General features: G+C 41.9%; 1 protein-coding gene across 3 annotated transcripts; it reads right to left on the bottom strand.

Annotated features, from left to right (window-relative positions):
* Nucleotides 1–6,367: 6,367 nt before the first annotated feature.
* Nucleotides 6,368–13,381, bottom strand: SIKE1 (suppressor of IKBKE 1). 3 transcript variants are annotated; one of them, XM_042465663.1, is made up of 7 exons: nucleotides 13,260–13,379; nucleotides 12,811–12,906; nucleotides 12,534–12,702; nucleotides 12,318–12,423; nucleotides 10,535–10,677; nucleotides 9,032–9,145; nucleotides 6,368–8,591 (listed from the first exon to the last, which is right to left on the bottom strand). In XM_042465663.1, exons 3-7 carry the CDS (start codon nucleotides 12,690–12,692, stop codon nucleotides 8,472–8,474), a joined length of 642 nt encoding a protein of 213 aa, XP_042321597.1. In that variant the 5' UTR covers nucleotides 12,693–12,702; nucleotides 12,811–12,906; nucleotides 13,260–13,379; the 3' UTR covers nucleotides 6,368–8,471. The 3 variants fall into 3 exon arrangements, with proteins under 3 accessions (XP_042321597.1, XP_042321596.1, XP_042321595.1); XM_042465662.1 differs by lacking the exon at nucleotides 12,811–12,906 and having other exon boundaries at nucleotides 13,260–13,381; XM_042465661.1 differs by lacking the exon at nucleotides 13,260–13,379 and having other exon boundaries at nucleotides 12,811–13,253.
* Nucleotides 13,382–14,876: the final 1,495 nt, after the last annotated feature.

The following is a 14,876-nucleotide window of genomic DNA, read 5'->3' as shown; positions in this document are numbered from 1 at the left end:
GGCGTCACAGCGCCGCCGCAAAAAGGAGCCAGTTCTGGGCGCTTCTTTTTTGCTCCGCAGCAGCGACGTACACTTTGGTTGCTGCGGTGCTCCTTAGTCTCAGTTTTTGCTGCTGAGCATGTATTGCCAGGTAGAATTTTATGTACGTATCTAGAACTGCAGAATCCAACTATTATATTTTCTATAAAAACTGTGTGCTTCAGGATATGCAGGCTGTCACGTCACCAAATAGTTTGTGTTTGCACACAGAAAAGCTGCTTTGAGAACTAAACAAGGGAGTAAAAATCCCTAGGGTAAATAAAACAAAGACGGCAAATCAGACTAGCTTAGCCTGTTACACTGTATTGTGTTTGCTACCCAATTATAATAATCACCACATATCAGTAAAATGTGGTATGTAAATACCTTAATTAGATGTATAGTAAGCACGTAAGCCACTGTCTGATAGCTTTGCATTACATTACCTGGTAGAGTGTCAAACAAAGGTGGCTGTTGTTGATGTAGTGCCAGTCATCTTGATTATGTCTGTGAGATATCTTGACCCAGGATGCAATACCAGTGAAACACCACAAGTCTGTTATGTAAACATGTCGTTTGGATCCAAACCCTACCAGCAAGATATTAAAACCGTTTCTACCCATTCAAGGACTATTTGCCTCTTCACAACGTCTGTGCTCTCTAAATTCATTGTAAGGTTTCTTAACAAATGTTAAGACCATCAACAAATGACCTTTGCAAATCTCTCTGGTGGCAGGAAATACTTGTCAGCAGGAGGGGACCAAAAAGTGCTTCTATGAATACAAGTAATGCTGGTTTTGAGCTATTATAGCTAACATTTCCCTGTTTTTACAATGAAATTTCAGCTGATTTTCAAAACAAAACTTAGTTTGGTCTAGCCATAGGTTAATAATTGAAAATGGGCACAATGCTTATGAAAAACATAGACAAACTTGCCTTTGATAGACAGAAGAAAGAAAGCTGACAATTGCTTATAAGACTAGATCGGAGAAAGGGGTTGGAGAAACAAATGTTACACATTGTTTGTGGTGGCCTCTTGGGAAAAAAGCTTTATTTTTTTTGGGGGGGGGGACACACACAGCTTAGATTGGTTCTTTCATCCTTAGTATTTCAGTCTGTATGTATCAAAATAGCTATTGGGCAGCAAGAGTATGGGACATGACACTGGCAGAGGATCTCTCAGAGACAGTGGCAGTGGCATCATAGCTAACATTTGTTAATACTGTGCAGAAGGAGGCACCAGCAAACCACTTTTGAATGTCTTTTACTATGAAAACACTATGATGAGACAATCCAAAATGATAGTGCCAAAAGATGAAACTCCTGTGTTGGAAGGCACTCATTGAGTTACTGGGGTACAGCAGAGGACAACTACAAGTAGCAATGTGTCTAATGACACAACTAATGACACAACTTGGGAAAAATAAATAACCAGGAATACCAATAGAGCTGCTTCAAGCTACACCAGTGCTTCTCAATTATTTTCTGTCATGCCCCCCTAGGAAGAAGAAAACATTTCGTGCGCCCCGCGCGACTGTAAATAGCATCATTTATCTATAAAATTGTTATAAGTACACCTCTGCATAACAGTGCCTCGTGCCCCCCTTTACGGAGCTTCGCGCCCCCCCTGGGGGGCCCGCCCCACTATTTGAGAAGTACTGAGCTACACAGAGAGAGAATCTATTCAGGTTCTACCTAAAATCTGTCAACAAATATAGAAAACAAAACAATGGCCCACAGATCAGAAACGTTAAATATACAGTTGGCCCTCAGTATCCGTGGAAGATACGTTCTGGATCTGCTCCCCCCCCCCCAATATACCAAAATCTGTGGATGCTCAAGTTCAGTTTGCAGCCATGCAGCTGGGCTGTCATTAGGAACAATGGGACTGAAGTCCCCCCCCCCTCTCCCTCCCTCCCTCCCTCTTCCTTCCTTCCTGGTTCTCCCATCCCCTCTGAGTCTTCTGTCCCGGCTTGGCTTTGGGGGATGGTTTGGAGGCAGAGGCTGGAGCCCTTTCAGCTGGAGGGAGCTTGAGCTTGAGTTTTGGAGCCCCCAACCAGGCCCAGCACGGAGCCTCCAGGCTCTGAAACCCAAGCCCCGGCACTGGTTCTGGCTCCCTCAGGTCAATGGGGCTTCAGGTTGGCTTTGGGGAATCCAGTGTCAGCGCTTGGGTCTTGGAGCCTAGAGGCTCCATCCCGGGTGCTGGGCCTGGGGGGAGAGTTCCCTGAAGACTCTGGCCCTGGCTTCCTCTAGATGATGGATCTCCAGCCTCTGCCCCAAAGCCAATCTGGGGCAGAAGCCTTGGAGGGAGGGAGGGAGGGAGGGAGGGAGGACTTCAGTCCAATTGTCCCCAACGGCGGTGTGGCTGCATGCATGCACTGCCATTGGGGACAATGCAGGCTTGCCATCCACAGATGTTCAAATCCATGGATGGTAAGACCATGGATACTGAGGTCCTACTTAGTACATCCTAATCCTTAAAAAAGAGGGACCACAGGGAATGCAGCAACAATCAGACCATTGCACTAGTCTCCTATGCAAGCAAAATGATGCTCAAAATTCTACAACAAAGACTTTTATAATATGTGGAGCAAGAAATGTCAGATGTCCAAGCTCAGTTCAAAAAAGGAAGAAACACTAGGGATCATATTGTAAACTCATGAAAATGGAGTACACCAAAGAATTTCAGAAGAAAATCAGCCTGTGCTTTATAGATTATAGCAAAGTATTTGATTTTGTAGATCATGAAAATCTATGGCTAGCTTTTGAAGAAATGGGTGTTTCACAATATTTGATGGTCTATTAGTGCTGGGGGACTTCAACATCCATGCTGGAACTGCCCTTTCAGGAGTGGCTCAAGACTTCATGGTCTCCATGACAACCATGGGCCTGTCCTAAGTAGTATCTGGCCCTACTCATGCTGCTGGGCACGCTCTGGACCTTGTTTTCTGTTTTGGGTGGGGTAATGATAATCTTGCTGTGGTGAAACTCTCCACAGTTCCATTGTCCTGGACAGATCATTATCTGGTCAGGTTTAGACTCACTGGGACTTAGAACCTCTGCAGGGGTGGGGGACCAATTAGGATGGTCTGCCCCAGGAGACTGATGGATCCAGAAGGATTCCTGAGGGCTCTTGGGGAGTTTCCTGACACCTCAGCAGGTGATTCTGTTGAAGCCCTGGCTACCCTTTGGAATGAGGAAATGGCCAAGGCTGTGAACACAATCACTCCTGAGCATCCCCTCTCATGGCGTGGAGCCAAACCAGCCCCCTGGTTCTCCAGGAAGTTGATGGTGATGAAGCAAATGAGGCGGAGAGTAGAGTGACGTTGGCAGAAGCCTTGGAGTAAATCTGATCGAACACGAGCTAGAGCCTATTTGAAAGCCTACTCTGTGGCAATGCGGGCAACAAAGAAATAATTTTTTGCTACCAGCATTGCATCTGCAAGGAGCTGGCCTACAGAACTGTTTTGAGTGGCCAGGGATCTTTTACACACTCACCCTCAAGTAGAGGATGAAGACCACTCGGCGGCTCGCTGTGAAGAATTTGAGCAGCATTTTGCAAATAAAGTCACTCAAATCCACTCCGACCTGGATGCTACAGTTGATACAGTGTCAGTGGATGAGGCCTTGGCTCCTGCCGGTCCAGTGTTAATGAATACTTTTCAACTTGTGCTGCCTGATGATGTGGACAGAATCCTTGGAAAGGTAAGAGCCACCACATGTGTCTTGGACCCTTGTCCTTCTTGGCTTATTAAACAGGCCAGAAGGGGACTGGCTGAGTGGGCAAAGGAGGTAATCAATGGCCTGTTACAGACTGCCAAAATAAAGCTGCTTCGGGTCTCTTTGGAGGTATGCTGTTTAAATGATGCATGCATCCTAAGAATCCAAAAGCTGCACCAAAGCAGCACTCCAGTGCTTAGGAATGGAGTGTGGCTTTGGCGCGACCTCTGGAGTCTTAGGACCCATGCATCATTTAAATAGCATACCTCCAAAGAGACCCGAAGCAGCTTTATTTTGGCAGTCTGTAACAGGCCATCGCTTCCCTACAACAAGGCAGAATTCCATCCTGCCTAAAGGAGGCTGTTGTGAGGCCTCTGTTAAAAAAGGCATCATTGGATCCCACAATAATGAATAACTATCGGCCAGTGTCTAACCTACCATTTCAGGGCAAGGTTTTGGAACGTGCGGTGGCTTCCCAACTCCAGGGGTTTCTGGATAAAATGGATTATCTAGATCCATTTCAATCTGGTTTCAGACCTGACTATGGAACAGAGACAGCCTTGAAACCTTGGTGGATGACCTACGCAGGGATACCATCAATCATAGTATCCTTCTGGTCTGCCTCTCTGGGATGGGGCTTGGAAGTATTGTTCTACAGTGGCTCCATTCCTTCCTGGAGGGGCGAACCCAGAAGGTGATATTGGGGGACTCCTCTTTGGCCCCCTGGCCATTGACCTGTGGGGTCCTTCAGGGTTCTGTGTTGTCCCCTATTCTGTTTAACATATACATGAAACCGCTGGGAGAGGCTGTCCGGAGGTTTGGGGTGCGGTGTCATAAATATGCAGACTCAACTCTACTACTCCTTCCCACCTCAATCCAAGGAGGCTGTCCTGGTCCTAAACCAGTGTCTGTCTTCAGTATTGGACTGGATAAGGGCAAACAAGTTGAAACTTAATCCAGACAAGACAGAGGTGCTCCTGGTCAGTCAGAAGGCAGATATAGGTATAGGGATCCAGCCTGTGTTAGATGGGGTCACACTCCCCCTGAAGACACAGGCTCGCAGTTTGGGGGTACTCTTGGACTCCACTTTGAACCTGGAGGCCCAGGTCTCTGCTTTTGCACATTTAAAACTTGTGCGCCAGTTGGGCCCGTTCCTTGAGAAACCAGATCTGGCCACGGTGGTACATGCCTTGGTTACATCACTTTGGACTACTGTAATGGGCTTTAAATGGTACTGCCTTTGAAAAGTGTTCGGAAAATTCAGCTGGTTCAAAGGCTGTTAATAGGGGCAGATTACAGAGACCATACAATGCCCCTGTTGAAACAGCTTCATTGGCTGCCAGTTTGTTTCCGAGCACAATTCAAGATGCTGGTTATTACCGATAAAGCCCTACATGGCTCAGGTCCACACTATTTGGCAGACCATTCCTCCTGGTATGAATTGGCCCGGACTCTGAGATCTTCTGGAGAAGCCCTTCTCTCCGTCCCAACACCATAAAACATGTTTGGTGGGGGCATGAGAGAGAGCCTTCTCAGTGGCTGCCCCTAGACTCTGGAACTCCCTGCCAGGGAGATTAGAATGGCTCCTTGATGGCCTTCCACCGGCAGGAGAAGACCTAACTATTCACATAGGCGTTTAAGGAATTGCTACGTATAAGGACAGGCTGGGATGTTAGACCATTTTTAAAATTTGTTGATTTTTCTTCCTTTTATTTATAATTTTTTATTTTTAAAATATGTTTATATATAAAGCTTTATTAGAGCTGGAGGAAGGAGGTGTGAAAACTGGAGAACAGAGCATCAACAATTTAAGATATGCAGATGATACCATACTACTGAGGCAACTGTTGAAGAAAGTCAAGGAAGGAAGTGCAAGATCACATTTTTAAAAATCCACATTTCATTACAGCCCAAACTTGCTTTCTTGCTGTATAAGGATTTAAGAAATTACAGATCTGATTTTTTTTTTTACTGGCTGCAAGCAAAATTAGATTATGGATAGTAAATAGGTTGTGATTAGTTGTGAACTACACATTTGTTCTACTTAGGAGGGGGAAGAACATCTGTTGTATCTTTACATGGCACTCAACTGGCCTATGGTGCCTCCCTGCCTAAAGAAGTATGACTGGCAGTCTGCACAGTGGCAAAGGCATTTCCAAAAGTCCTCCTGTATGCATACCAACTAATTTCTTTATAATAGTGGTGATACTACAATCATTTAAAAGTATTAATTCTGAATTCTATTATTTTTAAATTATTGTATTTTTCTTTTTAGTTATTTTACTTGTCTACTTAATGTATTTTACAGAACACTATCAATAAGTATAAATAAAGTCTGAAACACAAATTCTTTTTCATTTAATATATGGTAATAAATGTGTATACTGGTTACAGCCCATGACTAACTATAAGTTGAACACAGGCATTTAAACAGGAGTGCTTAAACATTTTATTAATTAATTGCCACGGTTTCACCAGATAGTCCATCATACTCAATATATAAATTCCAGTATGTGGAAGTCATTGTATGTTCTCACTCAATAATTTGTAATGAACTAGAAAGCAATGGTATTGGCTAAAATTTAAACATATCCATAAATAATCCTCGATATAAAAGTGCCACAACATATAATATTGCCCCAAAACATTTATTTCAACAAAATAATGACCATATATATATATATATATATATATAGAGAGAGAGAGAGAGAGAGAGAGAGTAACCTGAGAGGTAAAGAGAACACTTTAAATTTACTGATCAGAGCAAGCTGACAGGAGTGAATAACACCAGAACACCTCGATGTCTTTCATTTATATCATAAGGTCCTATAGGGTATTTGTAAAATAATCCAGAATCTATGCAGACTGAGCAATTGTTGCTGCTCATTACAAGAGCTTGTCGATTCTGAAGATGGCACTGATGGCATACTTTAAGGCATTACACTACAAAGTGATGGTGTGCAGCTGAATCTGTCCTGCTGAATGGACTATATTTGCATAATGCACTGAAGCAGCAGTGTTTTTTCAGTTCAATCCCCAAAGTGAAATGTTGAGTCTGAGGATCTAAAAACACCAAAGGATGACTGCAAGGAGTCTGATTGTCCTTTTCTAAATCTTCTTCCCCCTGCTGTAAAGAAGTTAGCAGGAAAAGGATTTCTATGACTATTTTCTTTTTATGCTTCAAGCTCAAGTCAACAGTCACAGCAACAAAAGCCACAGACAATGCCTGTAAAGCTTGCAGAGCTGCTCTGAAACACTGCCTGCTGACAAACAGATATTTAAATCCTTTCCCAACAGGGAATTCAGAATAGAAACATGTATCTAATTCTTACAGGTCACAACATCTTAGCCAGAATATGCTGGAGGGGAGTCTGCTAAAAGGATGAAGACATTTACACAGACACATGACTAGACAGACTAGACAAACCTCTGTTTTTATCTCTACACTCATAAACACAAAGGTGAAACTACAGTATTACTGGATCTGTCAAATATGAAGATATGTGAACCTGCAGCCAGAGTTAAAAATACAAGAGAAGCAAAAGACAATATACTACATCTTACAAGGTTGTACATGAAAAAACAGTAGTTGGCTTGATTCCTACATTTATAGCTTACAATTCCTTCCACTCTTTAAGTCTGTCTGGAAAATGCTTTTATGAAAGTATTCAGGATGCAAGCATTTCTTTCTCCAGTGAGGAACACAAATTTGTGTTATCTGCTGCACCAAGGTGAAGCTTTAAGAAGTCATAAATAACTTCAGTGATAGTTCTTGAAACAGTGGTATTTTACCATTAATCTCTCTTGAAGACAGTATTTTAAAATACACAGTATGAATTTCTGTTGCCTTTACTTGTTTCAATCAAGAAATATCAGCTGAAATGCCTTGATTTTCTATGGACAGGGGAGAACGTTGTAAAAAAAAGGTGTAGATGGGTATGAAGCATGCACAAACCTCCCATGCTAAACAGTGGTCTGACATGCTTATGGTCACACATCCTGTGTCTTTAGGCACTGAACCAGTATGAAGAATACACATGTGCACAGTGCACCCTGTCTTAACGTGGCGCCCTCCAAATGTTTTGAACTGCAATTCCTGTTATTGCCATCCACTGTGACTACTGATCAGAGATACCAAAATATCTCTGAAATACACCAGGTGAGGAAGGCTACCATAGAATTTCAGCTAATACTCATGCAGAAAACTATTATTTGCTGGCATTAAGAGGCATATAATTTCATAGTTTATATTTAAATGAGACAGTAAATATGTCTAAAATACTGCTTGGACTATTAACTAAATCAAATTAACAGTTGTAAGCATATTTACTTGGACATAAATTTCAATGAAATAAACAGATTTCCATGTAAAAATGTATATTCAGACTTTCCTACTACTTTTCTGATGAAAGCCATTACTTTTAAAATCATTTTTCTTACATTGCAAAAGTCAAAGATGATCCAATAGTTTTGTCAATGTGAGATTTCTGAAAATAAGGATAATCCAAGGAAAGCATTTGCTGAGGAATATGGCTATGGTACATAAAAAAGTCTTCGCATGATTAAACATGGCAAACATTAGACAGCAGAAGATGCCACTTGAAAGCTGTGGATAAAGCACACTCTACAATTCAGCAAAAGGCTGGAATGATACCCGAAAGGAGACATGAGGCAAATAAACAATGTGGAAAATAAGCACACAATTTTCTGCAGTACAGTTCCAATTTGACAGATCAGCTTTTCAATGGCAATTGTTTTTTATCTTGAGATGTATCATCAGGTAGCCCTTCTTGCCTTACTTCGACTGACTCTCTGCTGATTGATAGTAGTTTTCGCAACTCTTTATTTTCAAGCTGTAAAGCCAAGAAACAAATTGAAACAAATGATTAGAAGCAGCAATAAATACTGGCTAATATTACTAGCACTTGTCTACCAATAAATGTAAAAATATATATTTACTTATATATAAGCTTACATGTTATACAATATTATTTTATCACATGCTTCAAACAACCCAATCCAAAGTGGTTTTTCAACTTTGAAACTTCTCAAATTACTTTGGTGCAGAGTTGTTTCGTGCTACTGCAACTTTTACTTTCTTGATACTAAAGCAGTCCAATTGTCTGCCTTCATCTCTAATCAGCTCCAGTGAAAACTTCATAAAGACTTCATCAAGGCATTAGCTTTACAGAAAACAACAGTCAAATCTTACTTAAAGCTTGGGAGAATTTTTTAAAAAAGGAAAATGATAGACACATTTTACCTAATATTTTACAGTTCTTTATCATCTTACCTCTAACTGTGCTAACTTTTCTTGTATTTTATAATACTGGTCATTGTCCACATGAACGGCTTTTCTCATCACCTCTCCCATCTCGCAAATCTTGTCTATTTGACTCTCAATTTCCTGCAGATTTCAAAATAAAGTTATTCCCAACAGGAAGCAATATTGAAAAGAAAAACAAATCTTGCTAGAGTATGTAGCTTTCCTCTTACTCAAGTTACTGCCTTTGTCAAACAGAGGAAATATTTTCATACAGAAGAATAAGAAGAAGGTTAAGAGGTGATATGATAGCCCTCTTTAAATATTTGAAGGGGTGTCATATTGAAGATGGAGCAGATGTTTTTTGCTGCTCCAAAGACTAGTACATGGCACAATGGAAAGGAGATTCCATCTAAACATTAGGAAGAACTTCTTGACAGTAAGAGCTGTTCAACAATGGAACACACTCCCTTGGAGTGTGGTAGAGTCTCCTTCTTTGAGGTTCTAAAACAGAGGTTGGGATGACCATCTGTCGGGAGCACTTTGTGTATTCTTCCATGCAGGAGGTTGGATTTGATGGCCCTTGAGATCTCTTCCAACTCTATGATTCTATAATTCCAAATCTAAGAAATGCAGACTAGAAAAACAGCCACAAAATGAATATGAAAGGGGGGTGGGATGAGGGGACAGGAAAGTACTGGAATGAGGCAGGAGGCACTGCATGCTTTCCTGCAATCTCAGGAAGTTTAAAAGGGACAGGCAAATCTCAAGTTATAATCTCATATCAGTAATTAGTATATTAACTGCTATTGCAGAGGAAGGAAAAGAAATCTTTTGGGTTTATTTTATATTTTTATTAGTACTATAATGATGAATGAGGGGCCCTACAGACTGGCACTTTGTGCTGGCCTGTAGGTGGAGCCACAGCAGAGCTGGATGCCATGACTCCACCTCCATTATGTCATGATGCCCTGCGCTCTTCTAGACGGCGTGCAGCATCATGGCGTGACCCTGGCGCTGCATCTAGATGATGCAGCACCTAAAGGGTTTCAGAAAGACATGCTGCGGCGCAAAGAGAAGCCGTTTTTCCAGCTCTTTTTTGTGCTCCCTAGAGACCAGATTGGTGCCACAGTATGCGGTTGATGTGGCATCAATCCAGCTATTAAAGGGGCAGCTAGATGCTGCCCATCTGTCCAGCCCCTTCATTAATTAGCTGTTGCCTCACAACATTTTACACCACTGTAGTCATCGAAAATTAATGTAGTTTATAGACAACACTAAATAATTTGTTTACATGAAAGGAACATTGTACATGTGTTGCAATGCTTTGTTCTAGAAAGGGAAAGATCTGAACTGTGGGAACTAATGGAAGGAAGATACTTCAGGGAAGAGAGCAATACGATAGGCAGGAAAAAGCATTACTGAAACTAAACAGAATACCAAAGTTTCTCCTTCAAGTATAATCTTTATTTTTACTGGATTTGTTTTTCTAGTGAGAACACTAAAATACAATACAACATAACAATTCCTTACTGTAGATTGAGTTTGATGCACTTTCAGAACTGGTTGGGCATCTACATCTTTTCTTTTCATCATGAGTTGTAGCATGTGTTTCCTGTATTTGCTCATAATAAGTTCCAAAGCATCCTGGTGTTCCTCCAAAGAGACCCACAGCTCTGTAAAGTATATAAATTCCATGACATAATTAGAAAGAAAGATATTTTCTGATTTAAGAGAATCTGTGGAAACCCTTTAGTGAAAACAGAATATACTGAAGAAAGTCACATGAAGGTTGAACAATTTTTCCGCACATTAAGCTGTTTAAGTTTTAATTTCACAATTCCTTTACAAATGCAGTCAAAATTATGTTTGTTGTTATTTTGTTGTTAACTGCCTTTGAGTTGATCTCAACCCATGGAAATCCTCTGGATGAGACATCACCCAAACTCCCTGTCTTCCACTGCTCTGCTTATGCTTAGTTCCTGCAAAGTCATACCTGTGACTTGTTAATAAAGTTCATCCATCTAGCATGCAGTCTTCCTCTTTTTCTACTTCCCTCCCCCTTTCCTAGCATTATTGTTTTTTTTCCATCGAGTCATGCCTTTGCATGATTGTCCGAAGTACGACAACCTCAGTTTGGGCTTTCAGGCAGATTTCTGGCTTGATCTGCTCTACGACCCATTTGTTTGACTTTTTGGCTGTCCACAGAACCTTCAGCGTTCTTCTCCCGCACCACATCTCAAAGGCATTGATTTTCTTCCTATCTTCTCTCTTAACGGTCTATCCCTTGCATCCATACATGGTAATAATGGATGCAATGGCTTGTTTGATTCTATGTTTGCATTTTAGGATCATTTGTAGTTCTTTCACAGCCACTCTCCCCATTCTTAAGCTTCTGATTTCCTGGCTGCAGTCCCCATTCCTATCAGTGTTTGATCCCAGGTATGAGAATGCTTTTACTACTTTTATTTTTTCATTGTCTAGGTTAAATAAGTAATTTTTTCTTCTAAAAATAAAAACTAGGGCCACATTTCATTCTGGACACACTGGAAGCATTGGTCTTATTTTTTTCTAAGGCACTAATATTTCTTCTGAAGCATTATTTCCGAAGCATTATACATGTTATTATTTACCACTGGTTTCAGTCACAAGCAGTTCTACTGCTTGTGCATGAAAAGCCACGATCCCACAAGAGATAATCTCACTAAATGGTTGACATATTTCCAGTATAGAGAGCATACTCAGTTTTTCTTATGTCCTGGACCTCTTCTCACAACCTTTATCAACCTAAATTATAATTTAGTTGATCTCTACAAAACAAATTCTCAAATTACATTTATAGTAGCAAACAAAAGTTCACAATCTAAGCCTCAAAATTCCCACACAAATCATGGGCTTGTATAGCTGCACAAACACACACATAGTTAGCATGCTGGAAATAATAAATGGCAAGAAAGTCTGGCTTAGCTGTTGTGCCCATCTTGTCAAGTGTAGCTTGTACAATACAAAGAGTTTTTGTCTCTGTTATCATGTGGCACTTTCTTCCCATGAACAAATAAAGTCAGTTGTCCTCATGACTCTTAGCATTATGGTAAGCACTCTTATTAATGTGCTATTCCACTTACCAAAAATATGTTTATGAAAATGCATGTGAGACATCCAAATAGTTGGTATACAGTCCATTCCAGTGCTATATCTAGAGCCTGGATCCCAGAAACACTATTGCTTGAGATAATCACAAAGATCAGATTTTGGAAACTATGCAATTATACACATCACACAAAGATTTACAGGTCTGTCAGTAACAGAAACTCACCTCTATTTTCCTGTTGCAGGTCTCTAATCTGAGTGTTTTCCTGAGACAGCAGAATGTGAGGTTTGTATTTAGACATGTCCTTCAGCTCGGCTGCGTCTTCTTGGTACTTGTAAAAAAATAAATTGTCTATATGAACCCACAGAAACCGAAGAACCCCAACCCACCCCCTGCCCAACATATGAAAGCTATGCATGCCAAAATAGGATCTGCACTCACCTTGTGCGAAAGAGCTGTGCCGGCTTCCTTCATAGCCACCACCCGCTTGTGCAACATAGTGGACTGGTCAATGAGAGACTCGGCTGCATTGTCATGGTCTTTCAGCCTTTCCAGCAGGATCTTTGCATCAGTCAGGATCTTCTCTATAGTACAGGCCATTATCAGACAACTGAGAGATTGATGGAAGAGAGAATTAGGTCAAAACACCAGAGCCACCAAGGCCCAATTGGGAAGAAAGATGCAGGCTATTGGCATTTCAAAGATTCCAGAGCCAAACCTTATTTCGTGTGAAGAAACAGCAGAGAACCTTCAGGGGAGGAGAGAGGACAGAGGGGGCGACCCACTACCCCAGAAAGCAGAGGCAGGTTGTCTTCTAAGGGCAGCAAACGTTTCATTTGTGAACATGTTTCTATTACTAAATACAGGGAAGGCATGCGCCAGGGGCTTTCTGGCTCTCTTGAGGTGTTGTTGTTGTTGTTGTTGTTGTTAACTGCCCACAAATTGACCTCGATTCAAGGCAACCCTGTGAGTGAGATCCATCCAAGACCCTCTTCCACCATTCGGCGCCACAACCAACCGCAGTTCCCAGAATTCCATAGCCTTGGGCCATGGCAGTTAAAGCGGTCTCAAACCGGGTTATTCATACAGTGTGGACGCAGCCTTAGGGTCGCCATAAGGACACACAACAACAGCCCTAAAGAGCCCCTCTCCCCCCTCGAAGGTCACCTGCTCCTCGCCTTCTTCCTCTTCTTGTCCTCCCCAAAGGTCCCTGCTGCTGGGAACTTAGATGCACTCGGGTTGAAGAAGGCTCACTAGGGGGCGCAGAGGTCACAGGCGAAGAAGTCGGGCGCCCGCCGGCCCCCGTAGCTTCCGGTTTGCACTGTCATTTTCTGAGTCAAAGGGGACTCAGTCCTCCTCGGTTTTCATATACACTTCTGGCTCCCGTTGGAAGTGCGGGGCAGAAGAGAGAGAGAGAAAGGAAGGAAAGAAAGAAAGAAAGAAAGGGAGGAAGGAAGGAAAGAAGGAAGGAAGGAAGGAAGGAGAAGGGAAAGAAAGGCAGGTCTCAGAAGTGGTGTCAAACTGTATTATTTCTCCAGTGTAGACGGTCCCTCCGCCCACTTGTATCAAGGTCCAAAACATGCTGCAGAAGTAATCCAGTTTGAGACTGCTTTCACAGCCATAGATACAAAAGGGAAATGCCATGCCATGCCCAACTCTATTTGTAGAATCCAGTTATATATCTCTACACTTCGGGTCACAGTGGTCCCCAAACTGTGCCCTTTAAGAGATTTAAGAGATTTTGGACTTCAGCTCCCAGAAGCCTCAGCCACGTTGGACAATAGCCTGGGATTCTGGGAGCTGAAGTCCAAAATCTCTTAAAGGGCACAGTTTGGGGACCACTGCTTCAGGATCCTGCATGGTTTATTCATAGGTCCAAAACACACTGCAGCAATAATCCAGTTTGAAACTGCTTTACCTGCCCAAGCTTAGTGCTAGGGAATTCTGGGAACTGTAGTTTGTGGGACATTTAGCTTTCTCTGTCAGAGAGCTCTGGTGCCATAAGAAACTACAGTTCCCAGGATTCCCTAGCACTGACCCAAGGCAGTTAAAGCAGTCTCAAACTGGTTTACTCCTGCAGTGTGTTTTGAACCCTTCCCCTTTGAGGTTGCATCCACACTGCAGAAATAATCCAGTTTGACACTACTTTAACTGCCATGGCTCCATGTTATGGGATTCTGGGAATTGTAGTCTGTTGTGGCACCAGAAAGGGTTAAATGTCTCACAAAACTACATTCCTGTGTGCAGATGGAGAACTCTAACTGAAGAAGTTGTTATTTGTCCTCAAGTTGGCTTTGACTAATGGTGAATTGAAAAGAGACTTAGTGGTTTGTGTCGGGCTATGACCCTGGAGACCAGGGTTCGAATCCCAGCTCAGCCATGAAACCCACTGGGTGACCTTGGGCAAGTCACACTCTCTCAACCTCAGAGGATGGCTATGGCAAACCCTCTCTGAACAAATCTGGCCAAGAAAACGCCATAAATCATAAATGATTTGTAGACACACAAAGAGGACTTGAAGCCACAGACCCTTGTCTTGCGTTCTCTAGAAAACAAATGTTATAGATAGATTAAAATACAGACAATAATGACAAACAGTAACCAAACAAACTAAACTATTATACAAAAACAATCATACACTATTGACTTAGCCCCAACTGATGGATATATACCACTGTGCCTCTATTCCCTGATATAAAATAAGAAATTTACATCTCTACGATGTACCAATTCATCAAATCTGTTTAACAAAACCTAAAACTGATTCATATCTCAGTGTGATTG

The sequence above is a fragment of the Sceloporus undulatus genome, chromosome 4 (assembly GCF_019175285.1).
Source record: "Sceloporus undulatus isolate JIND9_A2432 ecotype Alabama chromosome 4, SceUnd_v1.1, whole genome shotgun sequence".
In the NCBI taxonomy this organism is placed as follows: domain Eukaryota; kingdom Metazoa; phylum Chordata; class Lepidosauria; order Squamata; family Phrynosomatidae; genus Sceloporus; species Sceloporus undulatus.
Note: the sequence above shows the minus strand (reverse complement) of the source record. Positions and strands in the feature narration are given on the sequence as shown.